Source organism: Leucoraja erinacea, chromosome 6 (assembly GCF_028641065.1).
Source record: "Leucoraja erinacea ecotype New England chromosome 6, Leri_hhj_1, whole genome shotgun sequence".
NCBI classification, from domain to species: Eukaryota; Metazoa; Chordata; class Chondrichthyes; order Rajiformes; family Rajidae; genus Leucoraja; species Leucoraja erinaceus.
Genome location: NC_073382.1, coordinates 12,656,379 through 12,676,202, shown reverse-complemented (window position 1 = coordinate 12,676,202; position 19,824 = coordinate 12,656,379). Strand labels below are relative to the sequence as shown.

At 44.3% G+C, this 19,824-nt stretch overlaps 1 protein-coding gene across 1 annotated transcript; it reads right to left on the bottom strand.

The window, feature by feature from the left end:
• Positions 1-505: 505 nt before the first annotated feature.
• LOC129697904 (uncharacterized protein CFAP97D2-like) lies at positions 506-18,131 on the bottom strand. The gene is made up of 5 exons (XM_055636628.1): positions 17,726-18,131; positions 8,575-8,655; positions 6,908-7,026; positions 4,547-4,739; positions 506-2,975 (listed from the first exon to the last, which is right to left on the bottom strand). Exons 1-5 carry the CDS (start codon positions 17,816-17,818, stop codon positions 2,895-2,897), a joined length of 567 nt encoding a protein of 188 aa, XP_055492603.1. The 5' UTR covers positions 17,819-18,131; the 3' UTR covers positions 506-2,894.
• Between the last annotated feature and the right edge of the window lie 1,693 nt (positions 18,132-19,824).

Here is a 19,824-nt window from a genome sequence, read left to right as displayed (position 1 = left end):
GTCTTATTTCCTAATTATTGTTTCTGCACTTATGTCTTGTTTTTTGCTGTTTCTCTTTTAGAATTGTATGTGCTATTTATGGATTTTACGTAGAACTTGTTTTTGTGTGTTTGTGTATGTGCCTGTGATGCTGCAGTGAGATGTATCATTGTCATACTCGTGTGCATAACAATACATTTGCACTTTAACTTGAACAGTTTACAATTTCATGGCCTTGAATCATAAAAAGCAACAACTTTATTTCACTGCAGCTTCCGATAAACACATGGACATACATTGCATTGGCATAATTTCTTTCAAACCCAGCACTCTTGCTCTGAGGATATGCATCAATATCAATGGAAATTAGAGAAAGCATGAATGAGGTGTGGCTGATCTCAGTTACCTGTTTTTCTGGGGGGTTTTTAAATATTTTTATTATTTTATACAATTTTTTTAACAAAACAAAAAAAGAAAAAAAGAAAATAAAGCAAGCAAAAAAAAAAAAAAAAAAAAAAGCCGCCAGACATAACAGTATTGGTACAATCCACATGGTGCTACACAGTCATGCATTGCAAGAGCAGAAGTAAAGGTCACAGGACTACATCACTGCAGATAATATGAAATTATGAAATTATTGGTCTTTGAGATGGTTGATAAATGGTCCCCAAACACTTAAAAAGTTGTTTGGTACCTTGGAGTTGTAGAAGCATATCCTTTCCATCTGTATGATTATTATCATTTCATTGAGCCATTTTTAGAAGCAAGGGGGTGTGGATGATTTCCAGTCTGTTAGGATCATTTTCTTGGCTGCCACCATACCAAGCATCAGTGCTTGTTGTTCTTCAGACGTGAAGTACAAAGCAGTCTCTGAGCGTCCACAAAGTGTCAGTTCTGGATCAGGGAGAATATCTTTTCCATAGACCCCAGAAAACCACTTAAATATTTCAGACCAGTATCTTTGTATATGAGGACAGAGCCAGAAAATGTGTGTTAAAGAATCATCTGCACCTTTGCATCTGTCCCATAATGGAGAAATAGCAGGGTAGATGCGATGTAATTTGGTCTTTGAGTAATGGAATCTATGGATGACTTTAAACTGGATCAGTTTATACCTAACATTGATCGAACAAGTTTGGATTCTGGTCAGACCTTCATTCCAAATGTCGTCAGACACCTCAAAATTCAGCTCATTAGACCAGGCTTCTTTCAGATGGTTAGTCGATACAGAGGTGGTCAGTTATCTGTTACTGAAACCATCCCACACAAAGTAGCGACAGATGCATTTATGATCTAAATCAGGGGTGGGGAACCTGCGGCCTTCTAAGCCATTAAGTGCGGCCTTTTGAATTAATCCAAATTTTGTAGAACAAATCCTTTTATTTTTATTAATATGTTTTTGTTCGTCTTCTATTATTTTTATTTTAATCGTAAAATGAACGTATTTAAAATACCAAAGAGTAAAAGAAGATTCAACAAAATAATTCTCCCCGACTAGTGAGTGTATATAGAGATAGTGCACCTTCCATGACAGGAAAACGTAAAGGGTTTATTGCACAGATAAAAAAGGTATTATCAGATGCAGATGCTCTCGTTGATTTGTATTTTCATTTTTCATCAGCAAAATCTCTGTGCTAAATCTACTATTTTAAGTTTGCAACAAGTTTAACTTTGGAACAAGTTATAAGTATTGTTAACTATATTCGTGCAAATGCAACACGGCATCGTCAGTTTTGTAATATGCTAAAGTTGAACGATGAGGCATTTAGTGTGGATTTGCCTTATCATTGTAAAGTGCATTGGCTATCGCAGGGACAGGCGTTAGCAAAATTTTTATCTTTGCGAGAACAGCTAGTTAGATTTCATGACGAACAGAATCAGCAATGTGAATTATTGAAAGAAGATTATAGAAATACTGCATTTCTGTGTGATATCATGTCAAAGCAAAATGACTTGAATGTTTCTTTGCAAGGTAAAACTAAGTCTATATATACAGTATGTGGTAAAAAAATCCAAGCATTTCGAAAAAAACTATTTTTTCAAAACTCTTCTTCAAAATGAAATTTCGGATGAACATTTCCCCCAGTTAGCGAAGGACATTGATGAGAAGGAGGATTCATGGGAATCATTTGAAGAATACGCAGCTGTTATAGACTTATTAATCAAAGAATGCAATGAAAGGTTCACTGACTTTGAGAATCATGACATCACACTCAAATTAGCATTTCAACCTCACCTAGTTGATGTCTCCAAGGCTCCTAAAGAACTACAGATGGAATTGATTCAGCTCTCAGAAGATGACATTTTAAAGTCCTTATTTGACACTAAAGATCTAGGAAAAATGCAATAGAATACCCACGTCTTCGGTGACATGCACGGAAAATTTTCTTGCTTTTCAACCACTTATTGCTGCGACTCTACATTCTCCTACCTAACCCAAATCAAGACCACAAAGGTCACAAATGATGGATACCCATCTAGAAGATCAGCCGAAACTGCGTACCTCCATGTTGCAACCGAATATTCAAATACGGTCCCACAAAAAGCAGTCACAACAAAGTATTTAAGAGGTTAGTTAACTTTAGAGTTAACATTTTTTTTTTCATTTTCTTGAAGTTAGTACATAGTAGTTAGATTTTTACAAAATAATGTACATTTTGAAGTATATCTAATTGAAGTTTCTTGGGTGCGGCCTTATTAGATTACAGCTAACAGATTACAGTTTAGATGAGGCATTCCAACATGAAAAGGTTCCCCACCCCTGATCTAAATAATCTGATGAAAGGAAGTTTGCGGTTGATGAGAAGACTGTAATGTTTATGGAAGATCAATTACTAGGAGACAAAGCTGGTACTGAGCTTCACGTTGAGCGGGTTGAATTGAAGACTGAATGTTGCCCCTTGCTCTGCTGTCCTTCACGTTGATGTCCTCACTTGTGCTCTCTTGCTCTTTACAGAATTTTTTGCTGATTTAACCTTCCTTGCTTTTGATTTGGGCTGGCAAAGTAGAAAATGAGTATTAGGAAATAACTCATGAATGAGAATTCAAACCAACAAACAAACTAATCCAATTCACCTCGATAAATGGACAAACACACTTATCCTGTTGCAAACTAAACATGAATTTCACCATGTTCATTAAAAGAAGGTGAGCATTCATTCCCCTAGCAACCTTGTGCTAAAGCCTTTTCAAAATGTTTGTTCTAAATGTGATATTGGAGTTAATCTGGGAACAGCAAGATTCCAGAAACATTGAAACAATGTGAGGATAAAGAGATCACTAGGGATAACTTTCCCATTTTTCAGAAACTGTACTTTGGATCATGTTGCAACTTGACAAAACCTAGCTTGGGCCACATTCGGAGTATTGTTTGCAATTCGGGCCATACCAATAGAGGAATGATGTGGAGGGCTTGAAGAGGATCACCAGGATTCTGCCTGGATTAGAGGTAAGGAAATATTGGACAAACTTGGATTGTTTTCTCTGAAGTGTTGGAGGCTGAAGGGTGACCTGATTGAAATGTATACAATTATATGAGGCATAGACAGGGCAGATATCCCAGGGTGAAAATGGTAAATACTAGAGAGCACCACTTTAAGATGAGAGGGGGGAAAGTTTAAAGGAGATTTTCCAGGCAGGTTTTATTACAGAGAAAGTTGAGTGGTAGGGGTGGGGCATGTGAACCTCGCTCTGAGGGGAAATTGTGAAAGCAGCTACAAGAGCAATGTTTAAGATGTATAGGCAGGGAATAGAGAGATATGGATGTGCAGGTAGATTAGTTTAGTTTATTGTCACGTGGATCAAGGTACAGTGAAAAGCTTTTGTTGCGTGCTATCCAGTCAGCAGAAAGACAATACTTGATTACAATCGAACCATTTGCGATACGATAGAACTTTATTTATCCCAGGAGGGAAATTGATCTGCCAATTCATAAAACACAAGGTACATAAAACATGAACTTAAAGTGACAACAGGAAAGAGAATGTACAAAAGATTGGGGGGGGGAGGGGAAGTGAAGTCAGTTTACCCCACGACACAAAGGTGAGGAGTTGTACAGCTTGATAGTCACAGGGAAGAAGGATCTCCCATGGCGTTCCATACTGTATCTTTGTATCAACTGTGTATAGATAAGATTGGATTAGTGTCACGCTCAGCAAATTGACCAATTACCCCCCTGGGATAAATAAAGTTCTATCGTATCGTATCGCAAATGGATCAATAAATAAAGTTCTTATCATATCCTATAGGTGTGGTGGGCAGAAAGGGCGGGCCTGTTCAATGCTGTACTTTCTATCTTCTAAGTAGGCAGCTGAAAGCATGGCTGCCGGCAACAGTAATCCAGGAACATCAGGGGCCAGGAAATGGAGGAATGCAGATTTGTCAGGGTATTGCAGCCAAAGGATAAAGGAATTTTTGGAGAGTGTAACGTGGATTAAACTGGCCTGTTGATATGCGGATATCAAGTGGAGATGGAAGGCAGGCTCCAGTGCGTGACATTACGGCAGGCCTGATGTTGGCAGGGCAGCTGGGAGCAATGCCGGTGTTTCTTTAGGACTGAGGGTGTTACCTGTAGTCTCTGCGCAGTGTACCAGGCACGGGGATAGCGGGCAATGTTGTTCTCGTATTTCTCCGATTTATACCAGTCCTCAAGCCACTTGAGGTGGTTGTACTGTGGCTCGACCTGCTTGAGGCGCTCCTGCATAGCCTGGTTCTCACGAGTGACTCTTTGCATCTCCCGCTGCCGCATTTCTTTGTTCAAACTGATTCACAAAAGGAGTTCAGCAGTTTTAGAAACTTTGCATTCGACCAGATCACTGTGCCACCCTCAGGTCATCCATCATCCACAATTTCTATTGGAAATATTTTGTCCCCCTTCTTAAAAGCAGGTTAACTATCAGCCAGTTAAATGTATGCAGCAATGCCCAGGATCCACACAACATATTTCCAGACAATTACTACATGAGCAACCACAACACCAAGTTGCACACAATAAACCCCAATGAGATGAACAACCAGTAGAGGAAATGTACACAGGGCATTGGAGAAAGCCTCGATTTTAATTTAAATAGTCTGATAGCCTCGTGGGTCGAGTGTGGCAGTCGATGAGGTTGCGGGGGAACTGCCGTGAGGGGGAGAGGGGGAGAACAAAAGACCCACCTTGAGGAGAGGGGGAGGACAAAGAACCCAGCATGGGGAGGTCGCCGTGATGGGAGGGAGACAAAGGAGGACCCAACGGTGGGGGACCACCGTGTGGGAGGGGGTGGGGAAGAACAAAGGAGGACCCAGCTTAGGGGAGGTAGGTGGGGAGAACAAAGGAGGAGCTGACGCGGGATACCGGAGAGCGCGGCTTCAGGATGTTATAGGCCACAGGCCGGCGGTCGGAGCTCTTGTCCCAGGCTGGTAAGTCCACGCCATGCCTACAGGTAGAAGCTCCGCAGACCACAGCCCCCATGGTGCCAAAGTCACCAGGCCAGCGATCGGAGCACTCCTTTCTGGCGACCCCCGGCGAGGGTTCGCCCCCGCTCCACGATGGAAAAGTCCACGCTGCGGCCGCTGCTGAAGCTCTGGGCCCGTCTCCGGGAAAGGACGCTCCAATCCAAGCTGTTCGGCCGCGAGATGGGAGGCGGTGAAGCGACATGGAAAAATTGCCTCTCCGTCAAGGAAGTGACTAAGAAATGGTTTCCCCCTTCCCACCCGCCCACCACCCCCCACATAAGACATACCGAGAGACACCAAAACAAACACTTAGACACAGTAAAACAAAAAAAAAAAAAAGTCGAGATAACGAACATGCTGGTGGCAGGGTAGCCGACTCGCAGCGCCCCCAACTGACCGGAAGCCACAGCGCTCCCAACCGACCGAAATAGCAGTGCTTATTTCATACTGTCTCCCACATTGCATTTGTCCTTCAGTACTATCCCTTCCACAGTGCAGCACTCCTTCAGAACTATCCATATAACCATATAACCATATAACAATTACAGCATGGAAACAGGCCATCTCGACCCTTCTAGTCCGTGCCGAACACATAATCTCCCCTAGTCCCATATACCTGCGCTCAGACCATAACCCTCCATTCCCTTCCCATCCATATAACTATCCAATTTATTTTTAAATGATAAAAACGAACCTGCCTCCACCACCTTCACTGGAAGCTCATTCCACACAGCTACCACTCTCTGAGTAAAGAAGTTCCCCCTCATGTTACCCCTAAACTTCAGTCCCTTAATTCTCATGTCATGTCCCCTTGTTTGAATCTTCCCTACTCTCAGTGGGAAAAGCTTTTCCACGTCAACTCTGTCTATCCCTCTCATCCTTTTAAAACCCTCTATCAAGTCCCCCCTTAACCTTCTGCGCTCCAAAGAATAAAGCCCTAACTTGTTCAACCTTTCTCTGTAACTTAGTTGCTGAAACCCAGGCAACATTCTAGTAAATCTCCTCTGTACTCTCTCTATTTTGTTGACATCCTTCCTATAATTAGGCGACCAAAATTGTACACCATACTCCAGAATTGGCCTCACCAATGCCTTGTACAATTTTAACATATCCATCCCACTATGTGGTGCTCCTTTAGTCATTTGCTAGGAGAAGGAGTAAAGGATGGATGCTGAACCTGTATAAATCTCTGATCTAACAACTGGGGCACCAGGCACTGTTCCAAATGCATCGCCTTTGGAAAGGTATTGCAGCCTGGGAAAGAGCGTGGAGAATGTTTTCTGGAATGGTCCCAGAGTGTGGGACTTGTTCCACACAGCGACTGGAAAAGCTGGAATATTACTCTGTGGAATAGGGCATTAATGGAGCTGTACCACACAAGTGTACAACAACTTCCCAGCGCAAGGTCTGAGGATGAGACAGGGAAAACTGCAGGCACTAACTTGCATTTAAATAATCATTGTCAGACCACACAGGCCAGATGGGAACGCACCTTTTTGGCTTGTGCACATTTATGTTGTCAACTCGCCCAGTGGTCCTCATGATTGTTGACATTTTTTCCTGCAGCTTCTTGTTATTTCGTTCTATGTTGGAGAGCCGCTCATCCTCAAGCTGTGATTCAATGCAAAACAGCAATCAGCGCACTTAACCAGAGTGCCAGGTCTGAATACACAAACATTAATGCAACAAGATACAATTGCGTGCCAGGAAGCAGCTGAAGCTTGTGGGAGCTTGGCGAAGCTCACAATCCAAAGAAAATGGTGTCAAAGTTGTATCGCACCTTTCAGGGCCGAGTTATAGCAGGGATCGCTGGTTGGCATGGATTCGGTGGACCAAAGCGCTTGTTTCATATTGTATCTCTGAACTAAATTAAACTAAACTGAATTAAAATTGAAGCATTACATTTGGTCATAAGGCCATTTGTCCCATCAAGTCTACTCCGCCATTCAATCATGGCTGATCTATCTCGCCCTCCCAACGAAATTCGACCTGGCTTCTCCCCACAAACTCTGACACCTGTACTACTGAAAAATGCAGATTATTTTTTTGGGTTATAAAGTGAGATGACATAGAACTAGTGTGCGGTTGAACAATTGTCGGCATGGACTCGGTGGGACGAGTTTCCACTCTGTATCTCTGAACTAAACTAAAAGACATTTTTTTAACATTTTCCATTCCATATTTACATGCACATGACCCCAAACAACATTTCATTGCCTGCCTGCCATTGTAGTGATAAACAGCAGTGTGATATAATGCAGACCTGGCGTCTGAGATAACTAGGGGTTTGTCAATATCAGTTCTGCATCATTTCCCAGTGTCACTCAATGTCATTAAGTTTTTTCTTAACTCAGGCAGACTATGAAAATCAGCTGGGACAGCACTTCCGGCAGACACCGTGAGCCGGGGCAACAACAGTGGAGACACAAGGCACGTGGCAAATGTGACGATAACACTCCTGTACGTAAATAAATAGACTTTGCAACTCATAAACAGATAATTTACTCTCTGCTAGCATTTCTACCTCACACCAACTTCCTTCCATCTGTCCCCTGCCCCCCCTGCTATGTTCATCCACTCTCCTCCGAAACCCTCTGCTCTTTACTGCCGTCCTCCCAGTGGGTGGGGAGGGGGAAATTGCCATTTTTCCTGCTGCCTCATCATGCCCCTGTCCCACTTAGGAAACCTGAACGGGAACCTCTGGAGAATTGGCGCCCTACCCAAGGTTTCCGTGCGGTTCCTGGAGGTTGCAGGTGGTTGCCGGGAACCTCCGGGAACCGCACGGAAACCTTGGGTGGGGAGCAAAGTCTCCAGAGGTTTCCGTTCAGGTTTCCTAAGTGGGACAGGGGCATTCGGAATAAATGTCCTTCTGAAGTCCCAGATGGATTTATCACAGACTGTCAGTCATTCTCTCCTCCATATCACCCCAGGCCTATCATTCTAGCTGGTGGCTTCAAGTAATGATGTTAGCACGGGAGTAACCTCCTGCCCATTTCATCCCTATTTTGCATATTTCCCTGGGTTTCACTTAAGGTATTTTTCATTGCAATTACCCTGGGAGGTGCCCTGACATGGAGACATAGGGTACTGCACGATCCTGGGAGAAAATAACCAAACCATGGAGATGACAAGAATCTGACATGGCAAGGAAATCATTACCTTAAGCTTCTTAAATTTCAGTTGAAGATGCGAGAAGATTTCAGGAGCATTGTTGTCAACTGTTGGTTTAGCAGCTTGTACCTATGAGAGAATTTGACTGATAATTTGTCGAGAATATTTTACCAATGAGTAGAACTAATATTTAAAATCAAGAAGACATTTATATTAAAAAAAATATATATATAAATATTTACTCAGAGCACTATTCATCCCCTTGAGGCTGCCAGATATTCAGTGGGACCCGGGCAGATGGAACACTTACTTCACGTATCCACCTTGATGTTGTGACCCTAACATTCTTATCCAACAAAGGTGAATCTGTCAGTTTTATAATATCAATTTAACCTTCTCCATCATGAGCCCCATACAACTTCTTCTGCAGTTGTATAGTGCTCTGGTGAGACCACATCTGGAGTATTGTGTACAGTTTTGTTCTCCTAATTTGAGGAAGTACATCCTTGTGATTGAGGCAGTGCAGCGTAGGTTCACGAGATTAATCCCTAGGATGGCGGGACTGTCATATGAGGAAAGATTGAAAAGACTAGGCTTGTATTCACTGGAGTTTAGAAGGATGAGGGAGGATCTTATAGAAACATATAAAATTATCCAAGGACTGGACAAGCTAGAAGCAGGGAAAATGTTCCCAATGTTGGGCGAGCCCAGAACCAGGGGCCACAGTCTTAGAATAAAGGGGAGGTCATTTAAGACTGAGGTGAGAAAAAACTTTTTCACCCAGAGAGTTGTGAATTTGTGGAATTCCTTGCCACAGAGGGCAGTGGAGGCCAAATCACTGGATGGATTTAAGAGAGAGTTAGATAGAGCTCTAGGGGCTAGTGGAGTCAAAGGATATAGGGAGAAGGCAGGCACGGGTTATTGATAGGGGATGATCAGCCATGATCCCAATGAATGGCGGTGCTGGCTCGAAGGGCCAAATGGCCTCCTCCTGCACCTGTTTTCTATGTTTCTATGTGTGCTTTGGGATGTTGTTGTGGGATGTAAACCTTGCTGTAGAGCAGTTGGCCTAAGGTTCTGTTTCCGTGCAGTGGTTTTGATATTATTCCACGCTAGTTTAATTTAGGTTTATTCACATGTACTGAGGTACAGTGAAAATATTTTATGATGCGTGCTATCCAGTCAGCGGAAAGATTATACATGATTACAATCAAGCTGTTCACTGCGTACAGATATGTGATAAAGGGGATACTGTTTATTGTAAGATAACATCCATTAAAGTCTGATTAAAGATAGTACGAGGGTCTCCAGTGAGGTAGATGGTAGCTCAAGACTGCTCTCTAATTGGTGATAGGATGGTTTAGTTGCCTGATAACAGCTGAGAAGAAACTGTCCCTGTATCTGGAGGTGTGCGCTTTGGCACTTCTGTACCTCTTGCCTCTGAGGGGAGAAGAGGGTGTGACCGGGGTGAGACTCTCCCTTGATTATGCTGATGGTCTTGCCGAGGTAGCGTGTGGATTACGTGCATTAACCACCAAACCAATGATGATTACTATGGTCTCACTCAACAGGTCAGTGGATTCACTGTTGGTTGCATGGGAGCCTCTGTGAGAGTAGTGGAGCTGCACACTGCTACTGCACGCACCCCAATGGATCTAACTGTGCTGTACTGATGCGCCCCTGCTAACACTGGCCTTCTGAACGTGTCATGCAAGTGGGCCGCACCTCGGGCTTTCTTCACGTTCCCTGTCCAAGGCTGCGAGATGCTGTACCTGATTTGCTGCTTTGTAAATAGATCTCCTGGAGTCAGTGTGAGCGCAGGTTCTCTACTACAGCATCAATTACAATGGCCATTTGTCAATCTGTTTGAAAGCTCTCTAATTAGTTCCACTCCCTTGCTCTTTCGTCACACCTTGCAGCGTTTCCTTCTCATTCGTATTCAATTCCCTTTCATGACAAATCTCTCTCTCCAAATTCCTGTCATAGTATTATACAGCACAGAACAGTCTCCGTCCCACTGAGTCTGTGCCAACCATTATTCATTCACGCTTGCCTACATTTCCGACATCTCCCCCGAGATTCTATCACTCGCCTACACGCAAGGGGCAATTTACAGCGGTCACCTAACCTATCGACCTGCATGTCCTTGGGATGCGGGAGGAAGCTGGAGCATCCATGGGAAATCCATGCAAGCTCCACACAGACAGCACCAGTAGTAAGGAGTGAACCCGGGTTGCTGTAGCTGAGACTGCCTTTTCCAACTGTGTCACTGAATCACTTCTCATCTCCCTGTTCGTTCCTTCAGGTCATCTTCGTTCCGTGACCATTGATCATCGAGGCTTCAATGCGTGCAAACATTTTGTATTAGAAACATAGAAAATAGGTGCAGGAGTAGGCCATTCGGCCCTTCGAGCCTGCACCGCCATTCAATATGATCATCATGGCTGATCATCCAACTCAGTATCCTATATCTGCCTTCTGTCCATACCCTCTGATCCCTTTAGCCACAAGAGCCACATCTAACTCCCTCTTAAATATAGCCAATGAACTGGTCTCAACTACCTTCTGTGGCAGAGAGTTCCAGGGATTCACCACTCTCTGTGTGAAAAATGTTTTTCTCATCTCGGTCCTAAAGGATTTCCCCTCTATCCTTAAGCTGTGACCCCTTGTCCTGGACTTCCCCAACATCGGGAACAATCTTCCTGCATCTAGCCTGTCCAACCCCTTATTGTGTGCTCCCAAGTCAAATCTCCTCTGAAGATGATAAGATCATGTGATAGGAGCAGAATTAGGCTATTCGGCCCATCAAGTCTAATCCGCCATTCAATCATGACCGATTTATCTTTCCCTCCTAACCCGGAGGGAAATGCTGAAACCGGATGATTGGGAAGGACTGAATGTTATTTTACTGTTAGATCTGCCCCAAACCAGATCCTGAGAATGGTTGCTATCAACTAACTTTGGATCTTTGAAAATTAGAGTGAACAGGAAGTAAACTGCATATATTGATGTCCCATTGTTACTCCACCAACATAAAGCTTGGCCAAGCAGACTTGAGCAATATAATCAGTATCAAGAGCCTGTTGTCATGGAGTTTTCACCTTGAGACTAATCTAATCCTTCAGATTACAGCAATAATTATATGGTCCAACACTCAGCGTACTTAGTAGCACCCCTGTTATCGTGAGCCCCTTAACAATATTGTCGCAGATCCCAAAGCATTTGCTCTCCCAACAAGCTTGTTGTGAACGCTCATAAAACAACGTAAAGCATGGCTTTGTATCCTTCTCCTTTGTATCCTCCACCCTCCCAACCACACCTTTCCATATTTGTTTAATCCAGCACCACAACCCCCCAAGATCTCAGGATCCATAGATGCTGCTGCACCCGCTGAGTTTCTCCAGCAATTTTGTGTACCCCTAAGATCTCTGCCGTTCTCCGATTCTGCCCTTTGGACATCCTTGACTGCCATTAGTCAACCATAGGCAGCTGTGCCTTCATGTGTGTGAGTCCTAAACTACAATTCCCCCCAAATGAACATTCTCCATATCTCTACCCGTCTCCCCTCCTTTTGAGACAGTCCATGCACCCAGGGGACTGCCCAATGGAGAATGGTACACTCAGATCATCTCCGTAAGTGCCGCAAATGATAGACATGAAATACTGGAGTAACTCAGCGGGACAGGTAGCATTTCTGGAGAGATGGAAAAGGTGACAGGAATAGAAGGAATAGTGAAAGAAAATTGGTTGGCAGACAGGAAACAAAGAGCAGGGATTAACGGTTCCCTTTCAGAATGGCAGGCAGTGACTAGTGGGGTACCGCAAGGCTTGGTGCTGGGACCGCAGCTATTTACAATATACATCAATGATTTAGATGGGATTCAAAGTAACATTAGCAAATTTGCAGATGACACAAAGCTGGGTGGCAGTGCGAACTGTGAGGAGGATGCTATGAGAATGCAGGGTGACTTGGACAGGTTGGGTGAGTGGGCAGATGCATGGCAGATGTAGTTTAATGTGGATAAATGTGAGGTTATCTACTTTGGTAACAAAAACAGGAAGGCAGATTACTATTTAAATGATGTCAAGTTGGGAAAAGGGGAAGTACAACAGGATCTGGGGGGTCCTTGTTCATCAGTCAACGAAGGTACAGCAGGCAGTGAAGAAAGTGAATGGCATGTTGACCTTTAAAACAAGAGGAGTTGAGTATATGAGCAAAGAGGTCCTTCTGCAGTTGTATAGGGCCCAGTGAGACCACACCTGGAGTATTGTGCACAGTTTTGGTCCCCTAATTTGAGGAAGGATATTCTTGCTATTGAGGGAGTGCAGCGTAGGTTTACAAGGTTAATTCCCGGGATGGCGGGACTGTCATATGCTGAGAGAATGGACTTGTATACTCTGGAGTTTAGAAGGATGAGAGGCAATCTTATTGAAACATACAAGATTATTAAGGGTTTGGACACACTAGAGGCAGGAAACATGTTCCCGATGTTGGGGGAGTCCAGAACCAGGGGCCACAGTTTAAGAATAAGGGGTAAGCCATTTAGAACTGAGACGAGGAAACACTTTTTCTCACAGAGAGTTGTGAGTCTGTGGAATTCGCTGCCTCAGAGGGCGGTGGAGGCCGGTTCTCTGGATACTTTCAAGAGAGAGCAAGATAGGGCTCTTAAAGATAGCGGAGTCAGGGCATATGGGCAGAAGGCAGGAACGGGGTACTGATTGGGGATGATCAGCCATGCTCATATTGAATAGCGGTGCTGGCTCAAAGGGCCGAATGGGCCCACTCCTGCACCTACTGTCTATTGTCTATTTTCTATTGTGATGTTTTTGGGTCAAGACCCTTATTTTAGTTTGAAGAAGGACTGTGACCCGAAACATCAGCTATTGTTCCCTCCAGAGATGCTGCCTGTCAGCATTTTGTATCTATCTTCTGTTTAACCCAGCATCTGCAATTCCTTCCTGCTCCTTAAGTGCCAAGTTGGGAATTGCTTCCTTGATGGAACGAGGTACATTAAAGAGAGTATATAAGCATGTTGTTATTGTAAGGATCCTTTTGAGGCTCTCATCGTTTGCTGCATGATTTCCGAGCTCAACCATGTGTGATTCAAGGAAATAAACGAGGGAACTCCTCTGCTCTGACTAACTGGGCCGCTGCCACACATTAATTTCATGAAAGGGTCAGATTCTTCTTGACGTTTCTTTCGCTTAAATAAAGCAAAGAATTGAAGAGAAATAGGTGATTCTCTGCTGCAAGCATCCAATATAAACAATTAAAAGAGCACATCCACCTCTTCAAGCAGAGGCTGCAGCTCATGGACATGTCATGAAACTGAAGCTCTCAACTGATTCACTGCATTCATGTTCTGCCAATGTTTACATGGGCTGTGAACCATACCCTCAATCTGATTCAACAATTACACAGCTTTCCAACACATGGAATTCATTTAATGTCCCAATATATGCAGCACTCCACACAAAATGCCGTTATTCATCTTACCCTATCTATTCCCAAACGCATCATGTTTCTATGAAACATCCTGCTGCTTGCATGAATAGTGTTACCTTAACTTGTCATCTGCCCAACAAGGTTATGAAGTGCAAAATCACCACTGGAAATTGCCACTGGAAATCCGCATCTCAAACTAAAACTGCAGCACGAGATCAGTCCCAGAACCATATGTCCAGGCATCGTTGAAAGAGTTTCCAATCAATCCCATCTCCTGTTCGCTACACCAGGCTTAGAAAATTTTTAATTTCCAATATTTCTCCAGCCCTTTTGTAACTTTCTGTTGAATGTGGTTCCACTGCCATAAGCAGTGCGTCTGTGATCACAGCAACTCACTGCACAAACAATTTCTTACCTTCCTTTTGGCTCTCCTCTAAACATGCCAATTCCCTGCCCCTTTCCACTGGAAATGGTTTATTGAGCATCCAGGAGTAATCTTTCCAGTAATAGAAGTCATTCTTTACACAAAGGAAGATGGTTGTGCTTGTTGCATAGCAAAAGGATTTGAGTATAAGAGCAGGGAGGTTCTACTGCAGTTGTACAAGGTCTTGGTGAGACCCCACCTGGAGCATTGCGTACAGTTTTGGTCTCCTAATCTGAGGAAAGACATTCTTGCCATAGAGGGAGTACAGAAAAGGTTCACCAGACTGATTCCTGGGATGGCAGGACTTTCATATGAAGAAAGACTGGATAGACTCGGTTTGTACTCGCTAGAATTTAGAAGATTGAGGGGAGATCTTATAGAAACTTACAAAATTCTTAAGGGGTTGGACAGGCAAGATGCAGGAATATTATTCCCGATGTTGGGGAAGTCCAGAACGAGTCACAGTTTAAGGATAAGAGGGAAGTCTTTTAGGACCGAGATGAGAAAATCATTTTTTACACAGAGAGTGGTGAATCTGTGGAATTCTCTGCCACAGAAGGTAGTTGAGGCCAGTTCATTGGCTATATTTAAGAGGGAGTTAGATGTGGCCCATGTGGCTAAAGGGATTGGGGGTATGGAGAGAAGGCAAGTACAGGATACTGAGTTGGATGATCAGCCATGATCATATTGAATGGCGGTGCAGGCTCGAAGGGCCGAATGGCCTACTCCTACACCTATTTTCTATGTTTCTATGTTGAAGGTCAATCAACCCCGACCTAGGATATACAAGCAGGAATTCCTTAGGACAGTGTCCTCGGCCCAACCATGTTCTGATGCTTCATCAGTCACAAAGTCAGTATGAGGAACCTTTGCCATATACTGTTGAACGTTCAATTTCATTCACAACTCCTCCGCAAGTAACTGCAGGTACTGGACCTGAAGCAGCCTATACCCGTATGCCTGAATGCCGCCAATCTAGAAAACGTTCTTCAAAGTGGTGATCATGGGATATTTCACATGCACTGGAGATTAGTGTAGCTTTTGCCTTTTGTATCAGTCAAATTATGGCATCCCTAATAGTGTGGTAGTTTTCCCATGTTACATTGGAAATGTCACCCTGTCTGACAGCAGCAGGATCCCAGTGTCACACTGGATGTACAGACTTGTCTGACAGAGCAGCGCTAACCCAGTTACACTGGTTGTACAGGCCTTTCTAACAGAGCAGCAGTCTGCCAGTGTTCCACTGGAATTGTGGGCCTGTCCGAGAGCAGCAGGATCCCAGTGTTACACTGGATGGACGGCATTGCCTGACAGACTAGCAGTCCCCCAGTGTAACACTGGATGTACTGGCCTGTATGACAGTAGCACTATCGTAGTGTAACACTGGATGTAAAGGAAGCGCAGACATAATTCCAAGCTCGAATCTCTTGTACAGGATTTGAATCCACGACTTTCCATGAAAAGTAGCCCCCCCCCCCTCCCCCGCACCACAATTGGACTATTTGTGTGACTGTGAAGAACTAAACATTTTAACTATTTTTATCTGAGCACAACAGGTGGTGGAAAAATATCTCAGGGAGTCCTCCCTGACTGAGGGACATAAGCCCCACGTGGCCTTGAAGGAAGCTAGGTGTTCTGTTACACATTTATCAATTGCTCTAGTAAGGACTGTCTCATTAATATCTCTGCAGCCAATTTTCTGAGTGAAATTATTCAATAGCTGGGTCTATTGTCGAATAATGGCATGATAAGCAGTGTAAGGTGAATTACATTATTATGAATGGAACAATTGCCCCATTAACCAAAACATCAAAGGGAAATAGGTTCTTGAAAAGTTATTTAAGATAGTTATTGAATGAAATAACTATTAGCACCAGTTCCAACTGTTTCATGAAGTAATTTAATTGATAGATTGAACTTAAAACCTCCGGATTCTGGCTTAAAACCAGTTCCTTCAATAAAAGAGAAGCAAAGAGGACTAACCAGGTAAAACACAAAAAGCTGTAGGAATTCCGTGTATCAGGTAAAATATGTGGAGGGAATGGACAGGCGACGTTTCGGATTGGAACCCTTCTTCAGACTAATCAAGAATCATTCGCAACCTCACCATATTTCAAAGCATTTCAAGTATTTTCAATGTTCAGGTGCTGTTGTAACGCAGGGATGGGAGATTGTGACCTTCACGTGGTCCACCTTGTCTCAAATAATGCAATCAACCCGACGTGCACGAACAAATAGATCAATTAGAACAAGTTGACCTGCGACTTTAGGCTGTGCAAGAAGAAGTTGTAACGCAGAAACCAGTATATTTGATTCCATCGTTCGATACTGGGAATGGTGCCTAGGGCTATCGGTCAGTTCAGGACATTTCTGCTGTTGATGCTGATGCGGAAAGTCGTGTGGAGTGGGCGGGAGTCCGTAGGAGGTCAGGCTGGCATTAGACAACAACTCACCAAGACTTAGCTCTTCACTCCTGCATCTCTCTCCCACTTCCACCTCTGTCCTCGGCCTCCTCTCGATTTCACAGTCACCTCAAGGAGCAGCACCTCATACTTCCATTGACGCATTACAGCCTCTGCACATTTACAAACCTCCCCCCCCCCCCCCCATCGCTTCTCCCCCCACAGGCTGAATGCCCTGCAGTGTATTTCCAGTAGCTTCATGTTGTGATTGTTTTCTTCTTTTCTCACAACCACCCTTTGATCATTTTTTTCATTCTAGCTCTCCACCCTGTTACACACATTCCCCCTTTGTTCTCCCCTTCTCCCTCCAGCCCCCCCACATTTAGCTGTATCTCTGAATTCACCTGACCTCTTAACATTTCCCCAGTTCTGGCTGAAGGTTAGTTAGAAACCTTTCTCCTTCCCCAGTCCTGCTGAGTATTCCAGCATTTTGGTTCCTATTTTAGATTCCCAGTATTATTGGGACACAAGGAACTGCAGATGCTGGAATCTCCAGTAAAACACAAAGTGTTGGAGTAACTCGGCGGGCCAGGCAGCATCTGTGGAGGAAATGGGCAGACGAGGTTGCCAGTGTGAAGGGTCCCAACCCGAAACGTCGCCTAGCCGTTCCCTCCGTAGATGCTGCCTGATCCGCTGAGTTACTCCAGCATGTTGTGTCTACCCTCCGCAGATGCTGCCTGCCCCGCTGAGTTTCCCTAGCACTTTGCGTTTTATTCCAGTATTATTATTATTGCACTGTTATTTCACTGTTGCTTGCTTGGTGAAATGAACAGATTTCCCCAGGCATCAGGAGAATGTTGGCAAGGTTTTACCAGGGGACGGGTCAGCGCTGATGTCCTTGTGTCCCTCTCTGCTTGCCCTACCTACCTTGCGTCGATGCTCCAGGTAACAGGCGTGGTCCCACTTCTGCTGCAGGTACTTGTTCCCGCAGGGGAGGATGGGCTGGTAGGAGCGGTGCATGGCAGGGGGCGCGCTGCAGGCAGGCAGGCAGGCAGGCAGGCGCTGGATGTTCTCTGCAGGTTTTCGGATGCTGAGCTCCCGTGTGTCTGGGCTCAGTCAGTGTTTGCAGCGGATCATGTGCCAGTTGCTATGACAAGCAGCCCGATCGCTGCAACAAGAAGTCTTTTGTTCCACAGAGCCTGAGACAACAGTGCTCCGAGTCCTACATCGCGGCCAACCAGCCTTCCTCGTCCATCGGCCTGCTCTTAATACACGACATGACCTTCTTGCAGGAGTGTGGGAGCGCCGAGGCTGGAGAATTCGTCGGTGTAGGCTCTGATTTGTCTTGAACATTCTCATACCCTCTCCCCTGACTCTCAGGCTGAAGAAGGGAATCATTTTGTCCAGAGATGCTGCCTGACCCGCTGAGTTACTCCAACATTTTGAGTCTATTTTCGATGAGAACCGGCATTTGCAGTTCCTTCCTAACATGTTTACAAGTTATAGGAATAGAATTAGACCATTTCGTCCATCGAGTCTACTCCACCATTCAATCATGGCTGATCTCTGCCTCCTAATCCTATTTTCCTGCCTTCTCCCCATAACCCTTCTGAACAAGAATGTGTCTTTCTCTGCCTTAAAATGTTCCAATGACAAGGCCTCCACAGTCCTCTGTGGCATTGAGTTCCACAGATTAACTACCCTCTGACTAACGAAGTTCCTCCTCGCCTCCTTCCTAAAAGAGCGCCCTTAATTCTGAGGCTTTGACCTCTGGTCTTAGACTCTCCCACCAATGGAAACATCCTTTCCACATATGCTTTTTATTATTCTGTAAGTTTCAATAAGTTCCCCACTCAACCTTCTGAACTCCAGTGAGTAGAAGCCCAGTGCTGTCAAATGCTCATTATATGCCAGCCCACTCATTCCTGGAATAATTCTTGAAAAACCTCCTCTGGACCCTCTCCATACCCAACACATCCTTCCCCAGATATGGAACCCAAATTTGCTCACAGTACTCCAAATGCAACCTGACCAGCACCTTATAAGCCTACCCCTTCACCTATCTTAGCATCATCTGCAAACTTGGCCCCAAAGCCTTCAATCCCCTTATCCAAACCATTAATATACAACGTGAAGGGAAGCGGCCTCATCATCGACCCAAGCAGAACTCCAGTAGTCACTGGCAGCCAACCTGAGAAAGCACCTTTTATTGCCTTCTGCCATCCATCTGTGCTGATATCTTCCCTTTAATACCATGGGCTCTTATCTTCCCTAGCAGCGTGATGTATGCCACATTATCGAATGCCTTCTGAAAATCTAGGTAAACAATTTCTACAGCCTCCCCTTTGTCTGTCCTGCTATTAACATCCTCAAAGAACAGCAGATTTGTCAGGCAAGATCTTCCCTTCCCAAAACCATGCTGACTCTGGCAATTTTATCGTGAACTTCCAAGTACTGCATAACCTCATCCTATATGATTGACTCTAAAATCTTACCAACCACCGAAGTCAGGCTAACCAGCCTGTAAATTCTGTTCTTTCGCTTTGGTCCCTTCTTGTACAGTGGGGTTTTTCCAATCTTCAGCAACCACTCCTAGCTCCAGTGATTCTTGAAATATCACAACTAATGCCTTCACAACCTCTGAGACCACCCTGGGGTGCAGGTGACTTATCCATCCACAGACCTTTCCGTTTTCCTAGCACTTTCTCCTTTTTAAACGCCACTCCACACCCCCTGACTCTCCAGGATTGCAGGCACCATGCTGGTCTCTTTCATCGAGAAGACTGATGCCAAAAAGTTATTCAATTCCTCTGCCATTTCTTGATTTCCAATTTTCATTCTCCTGCATCATTCTCCAGCGGCCCGACGACCACTCTTACCTCTTTTTTACTGTTTATATTTCCATAGGAACTCTTGCTCTGCTCTTTTATAATATTGGCTAGCTTACATCTGTACTTCATCTTTTCTCTCCGTGATGTTCTTTTAGTTACTTTTCTTGTTCTTTAAAAATATCCCAATCCTCTGGC

Excerpts from the sequence above, each read along its gene's own strand:
- LOC129697904 (XM_055636628.1), bottom strand. The coding sequence starts at position 17,818 with ATGCACCGCTCCTACCAGCCCATCCTCCCCTGCGGGAACAAGTACCTG. Across the intron at positions 7,027-8,574 it reads TGAAATTTAAGAAGCTTAAG|CTTGAGGATGAGCGGCTCTC; the intron begins GTAATGATTTCC and ends ATTGAATCACAG. Across the intron at positions 2,976-4,546 it reads ACACTGCGCAGAGACTACAG|CCCAAATCAAAAGCAAGGAA; the intron begins GTAACACCCTCA and ends CTACTTTGCCAG.